Genomic DNA, 14,426 nt, shown 5'->3' with positions numbered 1-14,426 from the left:
ATATATCCATACAGTATATACTCTTTTGTGTCTAGCTTCTTTCACTGGGCATAAGGTGTGCAAGATTTGTCCATACTGTTGCATGTGTAAGTAGTTCATTCCTTTCTACTGCTGTGTTATCTTCCCTTCCATTGCTATACCACAGTTTGTTTTGGAGACGTTCTCCTATTGATGGACATTTGGGTTGTTCTTGCTGAGAAGAAACTGCTATGAACATTCCTGTACAAGTTGTTTTATGGACATTTGTTTTCACATTCCTTGGGTAAATACCTAGGCATTGAGTTGCTGGATAATAGGTAGATGTACATTTAACTTGGTAAGACACTGAGAAACAGTTCTCTCAAATGGCTATACCAAGTTACATTCCCCCAGTATTGTGTAAGAATACTAGCTCATATCCTCATTAGCATTTAGTGTGATCAGCCTTTTAAATTTTAACCATTCTAGTTGATATGTAATGTTATCTCATTGTAGTTTTTAGTTTCTATTTCTGTGATGACTAATAATGATGAACAATTTACATGCATTTATTTGGCCATTTATACATCTTCTTTTGTGAAGTGTCTGGTTCCATTCTTTTTCCCATTGTTAAACTCGGTGGTGGTTTTTTTATTGCTGAATTTAAGTTCTCTTTTGAATGGTGTCTGCTTTCATATCTTCAACTGCCAACAGGTCATACCAAACTAAATGTCCTGCTATTATCTCCAACACCACATTTAAAAGCTAATTTGTACTTTTCTAGTTGGGAACCAGAACTCTCTATTGCTGTCAACCACATCACAAATATTCTTTAATCACGTTTGCTTTAAATCCTAACTCTCGACGCTTTCCTCTTGACAATAAGAACTCTTGGGATGTGGTAGAGTAAATTATTAACAGACTCTGGGATTGCAAGGTTCAAATTCAGACTCTGCCACTTATTGGCTATGTGACTTTGGACAAATTACTGAATCTTTCAGTGCCTAACTTCTAAGGATTTTGTGAGGTTTAAACAAATAAATCATATAAAGTACTTTAAATAGTACCCAACAAAAAGTGAGTGCTCAATAAATATTACTTGCTATTTTTAGAATTAGAAATGACTTTTGCTTAAAATCTTTTCTCATGACTCCAACAAATAACATCTTAATCTAGGCATTCAGCTTCTTACCTCTAGACAATTAAAACAGTCTGTTAAATGGCCTCTTTCCTTCTCCTCTAATTCAAACTACCACCTCCTTGCTGGATTTAACTTCCTAAAAAACTCCTTATACACATCACCACCTTCTGGCTCTCAGATGCCCACTCCAAGAAATAATCCAAACCCTTCATCCAAACACTCAAGGTCTCTCACAACTGGTCTTTATACACCTCTCTCAAGATATATCTTTTACAGGGGAGCCTGGGTGGCCTAGCATCTGCCTTCAGCTCAGGTCATGATTCCGAAGTCTCAGGACTGAGCCCTGCATAGGGCTCCCTGCAGCAGGGAGTCTACTTCTCCCTCTTCCTCAGCTTCTCTTACGTCCCCCCACCCCCACCCCCCGCTCATGCTCCCTCTCTCTCTCTCACTCACTCCCTCTCTCTCAAATTAAAAAAACAGAGTTAAAAAAAAAAAAGATGGTACCTCTTACATAAGGACTAGGGAAAGAATTCAAAAAGTATTTGAAAGATTATGCCTAAAATGGAAAAAGCAAGCAGCAGCAATATAAACATTTTACTAAGGGAAAAGGAGGTAAATCTAATCAGCTAAGAGAAGTGAAAGTGGTTGCCTCTGAGGAAGGGAAATGGAGGTGGGGAGGAAGATGGGAAGCTGCGCTGGTTTTGAACAAAGAATTATTTGACTTCTTACATTGGTACATTTCTAACTTTTTTAAAAATAAAAACTTGGAAGAGAAAGCTACAGACCAAGAGAGACCAAAAAAAAAAAAAAAAAGAAGATTATAAGTGGATAGCATAATGTGCGGTTTGGTTGTCTATACCCAAGGATGATCCATAGACTTATGGAAGGAATAGTTGGGTATATCCATTTACTTAGTGGAGCTACCCTATTTGCAAATGGAAGAGTTTGGATTTTATCCAAAAAGTAATGGGAGGTGAAGGTTATTGAACACGGTAGTAATATAAAAAATAATATCTGAGGAAGATTAAACAGGAATTGTATCAAAAATGTACTTGCTTGGAAAAGAAACAGGGAGTGGTAAAACATGCGTTCTTCATAATTGAGACATGAGGTGATGAAAGCCTAGATCAGGGTGTTGACTGTGGAAACAGAAGGATTTAATTTCAAGTCACTTTTTCAAGAACACAGGGTATGCTTTGCTGGCCAATTAAATATGAAACTAAGGTAATAATAATAATAATAAAAAAAGGAACACAACACCCTCCAACACAAAGTAGGCACTAAAGGAATACTCGTAAAGTGTAATAAAGAGTAATTCCAAGGTTATAAACATAAAAGGTAAATTTTAATGTACGGTTCTTAATACACAGTTCAATGCTGTTTATGTGGTTCTTTCTCATCCAAGTGTCCAACTGACTTAAAACATTTTTGGTTCAGAATTCACTTAAAATATTATACATATTTTTCACTACTTGATTAATGCTCCATGGACTGCATTTTTTCACTTCTGTTTTACTTCCTCATAGGGTTCACGTCAGAAACTGGTTGGCTACCAGACTGTTCTTTGCTTGTACCTACCTGAATCTACAGTTTACTCTATCTTAAGTTCCATATTCGCCCTAGTTTTCTTTTTTTTTAAAGATTTTATTTATTTATTTGACAGAGAAGAGACAGAGAGAGGGGGAACACAAGCAAGGGGAGTGGGAGAGGGAGAAGCAGGCTTCCCGCCAAGCAGGGAGCCTGATGTGGGGCTCGATCCTGGGATCATGACCTGAGCCGAAGGCAGACGCTTAACGGCTGAGCCACCCAGGTGCCCCTATATATTTTATATTAAAAATAAGCTACATACATTTGAAAATCTCAAAATTATATTTCAATTTCTATAAAACAATGTGATCCAAACCTTTAACATCAAAAATCTTGGCAAGTAAAAAAATTTAGAATATTCCATTTTCACAGAAATGACATCTCACAAGTAATAGCTATTTCTAGCTTACTCATAAAACTATAACTTCAAGCTTTAAAAATATTCCACTGGGTAAAGACTTAACCTCTTGACACCACTGCTCTTTCTTACTTCTCCATTTATACTCTCCCTTTTTGCAGTAGAAATCCCTATAAGGGTGGTCTATTCTGCCTCTCCATTTTTCTTCTCTTATTTGCTGTTAAAACACTTTTAGGTAGCTTTTGACCCACTCACTCCACCAACACTGCTCTTACCAACTGCCAAACACAATGGTCAACTGTCATTCTTCATCTTTCTTGATCTATCCATTTGACATAGATACTCATTCACACCACCCTCCCGAGAACATTCTCCTCACTTGGTTACCAGGGCACTGCATTCTCTTGTCTCCTTTGCTGGCTCCTCCTATTTTCCCAAGCTTTTAATGTCTGAGTGCCTTAGGGATAGGACATTGGTCTTTTCACCAATCATACTCACTCCTTAGATGGTCTCCATCTATCAAGAAATCCTACTGATTCTTCTTTCTTTTTCTTTTTTTTGAGAGAGAGAGAGAGAGAGTGAGCAAATGTGAGCAGGGGGTGCGGGGGGGGGGGGGCAGAGGGAAAAAGAGAATCTTAAGCAGGCTCCACACCCAGCATGGAGCCCTATGCGGGACTTGATCTCATGACCCTGAGATCAAGACGTGAGCAGAAATAAAGAATCAGATGCTTAACCGATTGAGCCACCCAGGCATCCTCTTTCACAACATACTGTGAGTCTGACCACGTAGCACTATGTGCACTGCTACTACCCTGCTGAGCCATCATCATCTCTCACTAGGACTACTGCAACAGTCTCCTACCTGCTCTCTGTTTCCACCTCACTCACTACTATTCTCGATATAGCAGCCAGAGTGGTGCTTTTAAAATGTCAAATAAGATGCTATCAACTTCTTTGCTCAAATCCCTCTAAATGGTTCCCTTATTTTATTCAAGGTAAGAGCCAAAGTCCTTACAATGGCCTACAAAGTCCCCACATCTGCCCCACTCCTGCTTGCCATTTGCCTTTCTGACCTCATCTCCCATTCTTCCCTGCTCACTCTTGCTCTTCCCTCTTGCTTAACTCTCTCCAGCCATACTGGCCTCCCTGCTATTCCTTGAACATACCGAGCATATTGCTGCCTCAGGACCCTTGCATTTACTCTTCCCTCTCCCTGAATGACCCTCTTTCTTCCATGTCTATCTGACTGTGCTTTCTAGTCTTTGCTCAAATGTCAGTGGGGCCTTCCCCGACTGCTCTATTAAACACTGCAATCAACTTCTGTACTCCCCAACCCCTCCCTTTCCTATTCTATTTCCATAACACTTATCAACCATCTAATATACTATATAATTCACTTAATTTCTTTATGATCTCTCTCCTCACACCAGAATGTAAGATTCATAACAGGGATTTTTGTCTGTTTTCTTCATGGTGGTATTCCTATCACATAGAACAATATGTAACACATAACTGGTTTTCAATAAAGAATTCTTGAAAAACTGACTAAATTGAATGAATGAGCAAATGTAAGAAAGAACAGGAAAGAGAGAAAAAGGAAAAGAACAGAAGACAGAAAAAAGGAGAAAAGAAAAGAAAGAAGAAAAGGAAAGAAAGAAACTTGCCCCAAGCAATGCAACAAGTAATATGGTATAGCCCGCATGGTAAGCCAGATTTGCTTGGCTTCAAAGCCCATACCGTTCCATTGTAGCATTAGTTAAGAAGCTTCTAAATAAATATCTTAAGAATTTAAATAAGCTCAATAAGCAGTAGCATAAAAAAGTAAAGATATCTTTCCTGAAATACAATTAAAAATGATTAAATCAGAACTATCTATTTAGAACTTTAAATAATACATTTATCAAAACTACAGAAGTATGCACATTTAAAAAAAATTTTTAAAGATTTTTAGTTATTTGTCAGAGACAGAGAGCAGACAAGCAGGGGGAGCAGCAGGCAGAGAGAGAAACAGGCTCCCCATTGAGCAAGGAGCCTGATGCGGGACTCAATCCCAGAATGCTGGGATCATGACCTGAGCTAAAGGCAGATGCTTAACTGACTGAATCACCCAGGCATCCCCAATTCTTCCTTTTAAAATAGCTAAAATTAAAGATAATTTTGATAGGATTGGATTCTGCTTTCAACCAAGACAGAGTAACAGGGATTGGATTTACCCTCCCCAAACCATCCCCACAACAAATAAAAGACAAAAATATATGAGACATTGGTTTATAGCACACTGAACATCAGGCAAAAAAGAAGAGTGATTCCTGAGAGGCAGGAAATAAATGAGGTGAGACCCATGAATACCCTGAACTAATGCCTTAAGAGAGGGTGCAGGCCACAGGATAGGGAAGGGAGATGTAGGCAGAGCCCAGCAGAGTCCCTGAGTTGAGGAGAGAGAACTGAGAGTCTAGGGAGAACAAGCTGAATAGAGGTAACAAAACAGAGTACCAAAGAAGAGAGAGGTACACACAGTGCAAACCTTTGATCTGCTAGGGTCCCCCTTGAGCATCCAGGAGAGTACTGACTGGCACATGTGTGTGAGAAAACTACCCGAGGCCAGAAAAAGAACCGTCTACGAGGATTAGAAAAAACAGTGCCTGGTACCAGGAACACTGCCTGTTCCTACTGACCAGGCTAAAAAAGCCCCAAATTCACAGGGCATTGAGTAGAGTACTCCAAAGTAGGAAATAATGATCCTTAGACTGAGCACTGCTCCAATCATAAAAGGAAGACTCAAATGATATAAACTGTTTCCAAGTAACTTAACTGTGTCCCAGATCAAAGCTCAAGAGGAGGTATAGGAATACAAAAATATGTGACAACCAGTAAGGTAAAACTAACAATGTCTGATATCCACTCAAAGACTAGCAGGCATGTAAAGAAGCAGGAAAATCTGACCAAAACTGGGAAGAAACACGAACAGTTCAAAACTGATTCAGCACTGATAGAGCTACCAGAATTAGGACATGTGGACGTTACAAGTTATTAAAACTGTATTCCAGATGTTTAAAAAGCTAACTAAAGACATAGTAGATATAAAAAAGAAAAAAAAAGGCCTTAATCAAGTTTACAGAGCAGAAAACTGCAATGTCTGAGATGAGAAGAACACTGGATGAGACTAATGGCAAATTCGACAATGAAGAAAAGATGCTAGGACTTGAAGACCTATAAATAGCAACTATCTGAAATGAAATACAGGAGACAAAGAAATTTTTTGAAATGGAAAAAAAAAATCAGTGAGCTGTAGAACAATTTCAAACAGCCTAATATATGTGTAATTGGAGTCCCTACAGAAGATGAGAGAGGGGTGGGCCAGAAAAACTGGTCAAGAAAATAATGGCTGAGAATTTTCTGGATTTGATGGAAGCTGTACATTCACAGATCCAGGAAGTTCAAAGAACAGAATCATGAAGAAAACCACACAAAGGCATATCGTAACCAAATTGTTGAAACCAGTAATGAACAGAAAACTATAAAAGCAGCCACAGAATTGAGCCACATTACACACAGAGGAATAAAGAAAAAGATGACAGCAGGTTTCTTGTCAGAAATAATGCAAATGGGAATACAGTGGAGCAACATCTTTAAAGTACTGAAAGAAAAAAACCCCAAGAATTAGAATTATATACCTAATACAAATATCTTTCAAAAACAAAGATTTTAGACACACAAAAGCCGAAAGATTTCATCACCAACAGACCTGATTTACAAGAAATGCCAGAGAAAATCCTTCAGACAGAAGAAAAATGACACCAGATGAAGGTATATATCTACACAAAGGAATGAAAATGTGCATCTACATACAAGGATGTGGCAATGATATTCCACTAGTAAATATGTAAGATTTTTAAAAAATATTGAACTCTCTTTAAAACATAATTGACTTTTTAAACAAAAGCAACAACACTGTATTTTGTATTTTATAAAATAGGCATAAGTAAAATGTATGACAAGATAATAAAGCCAGGAGGTACAAAATAATGGTATATTATTTTAAGACTCATGCTATATGTGAAGTCGTGAACAATTACTTGAAGGTAGACTGTAAGTTAAAGACCTGTACGTTAATGTTCACAGCAATTCATGTGTAATAGCCAAAAACCGAAACCAACCCAAATATCTATTAACACATGAATGGATAAACTGGGGTATATTCATACAACAGAAAGATAGTTACGATAAAACTATTAAGCAGTGAAAAGAAAGGATATGTTGATACACACAACAAAATGAATAAATCATAAAATAATTATACTGAAAAATGCCAGACCAAAAAAAAAAAGTACATACTGTATGACTACATTTATATAAAACTCTACAAGACACAAACTTATCTATAGTAACAGAAAATAGATCAGTAGTTGCTTGGTGGTGAGGCAGAGCAAAAGAGATAAAAAAGGGGCACAAAAGAACTTTTGGAAATTATGGATATCTTGACTGTGGTGATGGTTTCTTTCGTGTGTGTGTGTGTGTGTGAACATTTATTAAGTTGTACACAGTAAATATGTGCAATTTACTGTATGTAAATAATTCCTCACTAAGGCTGTTTAAAAACCATTTTGGATTTAAATGTGCAGGTTAAAAACCAGAAGTGGCTAGACTACGTACAGTGTTCTGGCTCTACAAGAATAAAACTAAAGGAGATGAAAACTAGAACAAAATATTTGTAATTTTTTTAGGGTTAGAATGGATCACAGAAACCAATTAATTAAAACCTCTCCTCATTAGAGATAAAGGAACCAAGTCCCAGAGAGCTGTAGTGACTTGCCTGGGGTCGCACAGCTACAGTCAGTAGCTTACTAAACTATACAAGCCACAACGGCAGGGACCAGGTTATTAGATCACCATTACATCCCCTAAACCTACAGCAATGCCTGGGACATAGCAGGAACTCACTAAGTATTTGTCAACTAATTTTTCCCCTGGAAGGAAAGGTAAAAAAAATGAAGATAAAAGGAAAGGTAAAGGAAAGAAAATCCTCCTTGCAATATGACTGCAAGTTTCTTCCTGTCTGTAATTCTGCCATCTCTCTCACACAGATGAGGAAATTAAGCAATAGCTTTAATACATAAACATCATGAATACAAGAGAACACATTATATTCCTTATCTGTATTTTACTGAATATTTTATTATATTTTAATGCTTAATTTCTAGTTCATGTTGCCAACTCTTAAACAAGCAGGAAAATCAATAGGAAATACTCCATTCATAAATATTAGTGACATTTTCAAATTAAAAACAAATTTGAAGAATAGTGAAATACTTACCAAAAATTTCTCCATTTTTGGCATATTCTGTCACAAGATACAACATATTTTTGGTCTCCATTACCTATTGATAAATAATTCCATATTAGTCTGACAGGAAAGGACTGCAATTCTATTTTACTGCAACTCAACATTCTATGGAGTTACTAAATAAAACTACTAATGAAAAGTATCAAATTTATGAATAATTCAGAGGGTGGCCACGTCTGCAAGACTGACAATATCCTTCTGCTAACGCTTTTGTGAGAAATCTAGATCCTCACTTTTCCAAGCATGTTCCATGGACTGGTGGCAGCAGCTCTGCCCAGGCAACTGCTAGAAACACAGAATCTCAGGCCCCACCCCGGACCTGCTGACACAGAATCACCATTTTAACAAAAATTTTTTAACAAAAAATGTGATTATTACGCACATTCAAGTAAAAAAAAAATACGTATATCGGTAACAGGAGTTTTGAAGATCAACTTTTTACCACCTTCTCACAGATTTTTCTAGCCCTGTGCTATAGGTAGACTTCGATTAAGAATAACAAAAGAGAGCTGGGTTCATCAGGCCTATAACCTGGGTAATCTGGCACAACAGGATATTCCTCCTACTATAATATTGCTACAAACTACTGTTATTTTAAAAACACTGTTCAAAAGCTTCTTCATAACTCCACTGCTATACAGTTTTATTCAAATCAGTTTTTCTAGGTTCGAAAAGGAAGCATGTCAGTGTCACAAATGTGGTATTTCATACTATACTGAACCAAAAGGAAATGAATTTATAAGTACAAAATGAGTGAATTTTAGATTCTCTGTAACACCATCTTTTTATGTAGTGGCAGATGATAACAATGAACATTTAACTGCTATCTACTAAAAGGCTGGAAATTGATTTTGCCCTAACATGTAGGTTTAGGACTATTACCAATCAGGCCAGAAAACTAAGAGCTACCTACAACTGCAGTCTAAATAAGATAAATAGTAAGTCAATTTAACCACTTATTTAGCTCAAATAAAGATGGAATTCTGTGAATCATGGTAGTTTTAATCTTAGTTTGGCTTGTGGTTCATCAGACTTCTAAGGATATGGGTTAGTTTTTTATAAGTATCCTCTAAGGAAAAAAAAAAAGCTTAAAAGGAGAAATACTCTGATATAAATACCACCAAAGAAGCCTTCAGCAGTTTTAGAACTTTAGGCACTGTTTCGAGTGGCACACCATGGTCTTTCATTCTAATGGTAATACTATGGTCTGCAATGGTCTCCACACCTTTTTAATTGCAAATCTCTATCACTAACAAGTTGTTTTGCCAAATGTGTATTACACATGCATATACATATATATATATACACACACATATGTGTATGTTTATATGAATATAAGCAGACACAAATTACATACTTTGCCACTGTATAAACACATTATATACATTACAGAATGCACACAAGAAGATATAAAAAATAAGCATAGAAGTTCTAATATTTTCTTATTATGTCCAAGAGACACTTGTGCTAACCCACGTGAGTGCACACAGTGGTGTGCTAGTATTAGCGCTCTGTGGAAAAAAAAAAAAAAAAAGGCCCTGACTTGTAAACAGATTTCTATGGTATAAATACTCCCACCATAGCTGATTTTGGGCTACTAACATGGTATTAGTTGGTTTGCAAAACATGTGAAAATTTAACAATCAGCTCTTACAAGCCAGTATAGGCTGAGTTCAGCATACCACTGGGTGCACGCATAGCACTATGGAGATCAAAGTCATTGGCTAGTATACTGTAACATTTTAGTTTAAAAATAGTTTTCCAATAGGGTGCCTGGGTGGCTCAGTTGGTTTAGTGCTGGGCTCTTGATTTTGGCTCAGGTCATGATCTCAGGGTTGTGAGATCAAGCCCCATTACAGGCTCAGCACTGGGTATGGAGCCTGCTTAAGATTCTCTCTCTCCCTCTCACCCTTTTCTCTCCCTCTCTCTTTCTCTCTCCCACTCTAAAAAAATAGTTTTCTAATATAAAAATTCTACATATTAATGAATAGAAGTGTTAAAAAATTTCATATTACATTATCATTCCTCAATATGAATTACTCTTTAAAAATCAGAGATCTTCCCCTTTTTTTTAAGGTTTATTTATTTATTTTAGAGAAAGAGAGAGAGCATGCATGGGTGGGGGGAGGGGTAAAGGGAGAGTAAGAGAATCCCAAGCAGATTCTGTGCTGAGCACGGAGCTGGCCATGGAGCTGGATCCCACAACCCCCGAGATCAAGACCTGAGCTGAAACCAAAAGTCAGACACTTAACCAACTGTGCCATCCAGGCACCCTGGAGAAGATCTTCCTTTTAAAAAACATAGCTTTCACTTGAAGTGGGTACAATTTATTTTATAAAAATTATATCTCAACGAAGTTTATTTTTTAAAAAATGAGTCCTTTACTTTATCTGACAAAATAACCCAAACAAAATATAAGATTTGGCTCTAAGTATTACAGAGTATGCCACTAAGAAATATACTATTTTAACCTTTGTATTTTATAAAACATGAACAGTGTGTATTTTTAAATAAGCAAAACTGCCATATCCTCATTTATGGTACCACCACCAAAAGCCAACAGGCTTGAGTATCATAAATGCACGAATGCACGACTACAAACTTTTTAATTTAATAACTTACAGTCTGAGAGACAACTTAAAATTAAGCTACTAGTTTTTTATTTCCTAATTTTTTACTTAAATATAGAAAATGGATACTCAGCTTAATAAAAACCATATAATTATTCCTTTTTTTAATGGACTAAGGAAATTAACATAAAAGAGAAAGATAATGCAAAAAAGAAAACAGGATGTGAGAAGCATGGAGAGGAATAAGGTTATATCCTACCTGATAAAGTTTGATGATGTGAGGGTGGTCTAACATTTTCATTATTTGTACTTCTCGGTAGATTTTCTCAAGGTTCACTGCATCCAGCTGAGATTTATCTATTATTTTTATCGCCACCTGTGTCCCGGGCACAAATAAATAAAATTAGTATATGATGGTTAACATTATCCAGTTAGGAATTTTTTGAATGCAGGGCACCTGATACTTTCTAAGTTCCTAGGACAACAAAAATATTTAAATTCAATACTCATTCATTCAACAAGTATTTCTTAAACATCTACCACACGTGAGGCACTGTGGTGATTTTGTTTAGGAGTATCTTCAGTGTGCTAAGGAGAATAACTCTGCAGAGTTACTTTAACATATTTCTCTTTTAATATAACTGTAATGTTTTATTTCACTTATAAACCGAAGAAATAAAAGCTCAGCAACTTCAACCTGTTATCAGCCTGCTGCGAAGTACCCGTGAATTAATGATCAGCCAAGGAGAAGGCAGGTCATATTGACATACAGCTTTTCTAGGAAAGCAAGTGATATTTTCCGAAGAATACAGACACAGCTTTGGGGGGGGGCTAAATATAAAATATTAAAATCAATTTATATGAAAGATACCAACTGGCTTAGTCTTAATTTATTTATTTGAGAGACAGCACACAAATAGGAGGAAGGGCAAAGGGAAGGGAGAAGCAGGATCCCCACTGAGCAGGGAGCCCAACGTGGGGCTCAATCTCAGGACCCTGGGATCATGACATGAGCCAAAGGCAGATGCTTAACCGACTGAGCCACCCAGGCTCCCCTAAACTTTATTTTAAAAATCAAAGTGCAAAAACTCATCTGTTAGTAATTACCTAGTTTTTTACTTCCTTAAAAGAATCTGATTTTTAAAAATATGGACTCTTTCTATCGTAACTAGATAGGAACCCAAACCACCCCAAGATTAACAATTTGAAGGAACTGCATTTGAAGGTAAATAACTAGGTAGTTAGAAATCAAGAATCATGTACTTTCTTCTATGCAATCAAAAAAGAACTGATCTTTTTTTGAAATTGTAGCTATTTGGTTAGGAAATAAGCCTTTCTGATTTAACTAAAATTTTCAGATCATTGGGAACCACTCAAACTTGATTATAACAAGTTCTGAAGAAACTCTAAAATGTACTTCAGTCTACCAAAAAGTATTCTGAACATAACTCAGTTTTATCTTGTTTCAAGATAATTTTTATTATTATTTTATGTGCTATAATAGTTCAATACTCCTAAAAGGTATCCAAGGATATAGGACTCATCTTGTTGATACACTTAATTTCTTTAGACTCCTGTTTATACAGTTATTATTTTTTTTCTTTCCTATGGCTTTGTCCTTTGCTGTTACCTCTTAAAGCTCTACTGCAAGGTTTATTTCTTACCAATCTCTATTTCTAATGTGCTGTCCACAGCTTATTTCCTGATTTGAATTAATTGTAACCCAGAGAAGAACTCAAGCTTCCCAGGGGAAATCAGATTACTAAATATAATGCATAAAATTAAATTTACTGCCTAAGAAGAAAGGGGGTAGTTCCTTCTCTAGACAGTAAAGTGCATAGGTTTTGTGATAATTATTTTCATTATGTTTGATGGTATATTACTTCCAAAATCAAAATATTCTAAAAAGTAAAAGGTGTTAAACTTTGCTGGATAAGGAGACTGATCAATATTGTACTTAATATTAAGGACATTATTGGACCACCCCAATATTTATTTAAATTTAAATAGATTTAAAGCGACCCCCTCCTCAATTTTATGATACAGTATTACCAATTACTTTAGGTAAAAGCTGCCAGGTAAAAGCATAAGTGTATATTTTAATTTCCCCAATATTCCTCAAGAAGGTAATATGGAGTTTCACAGACATGCTTATTTTGAAGAAAATGTCTTGCCCTCCAATTGCCGGAGCATGTCGAGATATGCCCCTCACCAAAAAAAGAAAAAGCAAAAACAAAAACAAAAAAACCACTTTTATAATGAAATGGGTCAGAACCAGTTAATAAATTGAAAAAGAATATCTTGATTATCATATTTTTAAGACTGTAATGTTAAAGAAAAAATTTAGACACTAAATTCCAATTAAAGCAGGTATTACCAAGAGAGACCTTATACTCTTTTAAAACCTTGGCCTCAAACAATGAAAAACTGAAAAATACATAAATTATCTAAATAAACCTTAATAAGTCATAAATCTCATTATTCAACTTTTCTCAACCAAAAAATTCTCAAATGACAAAATCTAATTCTCTCTTCAATTTTATCTTTAAGTGTACATACTTATACCTTTACCCTGTTATCCCTTGCTTGGAAGGATTATGAAAAAGTAAAGCACTAAAGAAAAAGCATGTGTTAGCATGCTCCTATTAATAGTCAGGGCTTTTATTAATGCGGTGTATCACACTGCCTGATTTGCGGATGTTGAACCACCCTGGTCGTGGTGAATAATCCTTTTAACGTACTGTTGGATCCTATTAGCTAGTATCCTGGTGAGAATTTTTGCATCCATGTTCATCAAAATACCATTAACATTCTTCACAGAGCTGGAGCAAACAATCCTAAAATGTGTATGGAACGAGAAAAGACCCTGAATAGCCAAGGTAACGTTGAAAAAGAAAACCAAAGCTGGAAGCATCACAATTTCGGACTTCAAGCTGTATTACAAAGCTGTAATCAAGTCAGTATGGTATTGGCACAAAAACAGATGCACAGATCAATGGAACAGAACAGAGAACCCAGAAATGGACCCTCAACTCTCTGGTCAACTCATGTTCGAAAAAGCAGAAAAGAATATCCAATGGAAAAAAGATAGTCTCTTCAAGACATGGTCTTGGGAAAACTGGACAGCTACATGCATGACAATGAAACTGGACCACTTTATTATACCATATACAAAAATAAACTCAAAATGGATGAAAGACCTAAATGTGAGACAGGAATCCATCAAAATCTTAGAGAACACAGGCAGCAACCTCTTTGACCTCAGTCGCAGCAAATTTTTGCTAGACAGGTCTCCAAAGGCAAGAGAAACAAAAGCAAGAATGAACTATTGGGACTTCATCAAGATAAAAAGCTTCTGCCTGGCAAAGGAAACAGTCAACAAAACTAACAGGCAACCTATGAATAGAAGAAGATATTTGCAAATGTCTTATCAAATAAAGGCTAGTCCAAAATCTATAAAGAATCTAT

At 36.2% G+C, this 14,426-nt stretch overlaps 1 protein-coding gene across 2 annotated transcripts in view; it reads right to left on the bottom strand.

The window, feature by feature from the left end:
* Positions 1-14,426, bottom strand: part of SIK2 (salt inducible kinase 2) — a 126,472-nt gene that overhangs the window by 95,970 nt on the left and 16,076 nt on the right. For both annotated transcript variants that reach the window (XM_034665732.1, XM_002921099.4), the window contains exons 2-3: positions 11,218-11,334; positions 8,359-8,422 (exon numbers count right to left, since the gene is read on the bottom strand). In XM_034665732.1, the coding sequence (XP_034521623.1) occupies positions 8,359-8,422; positions 11,218-11,334 (181 nt within the window). The remainder of the gene's footprint in view (positions 1-8,358; positions 8,423-11,217; positions 11,335-14,426) is intronic.

The sequence above is a fragment of the Ailuropoda melanoleuca genome, chromosome 8, assembly GCF_002007445.2.
Source record: "Ailuropoda melanoleuca isolate Jingjing chromosome 8, ASM200744v2, whole genome shotgun sequence".
NCBI lineage: Eukaryota > Metazoa > Chordata > Mammalia > Carnivora > Ursidae > Ailuropoda > Ailuropoda melanoleuca.
This window is presented reverse-complemented; position numbering and strand designations above follow the sequence as displayed.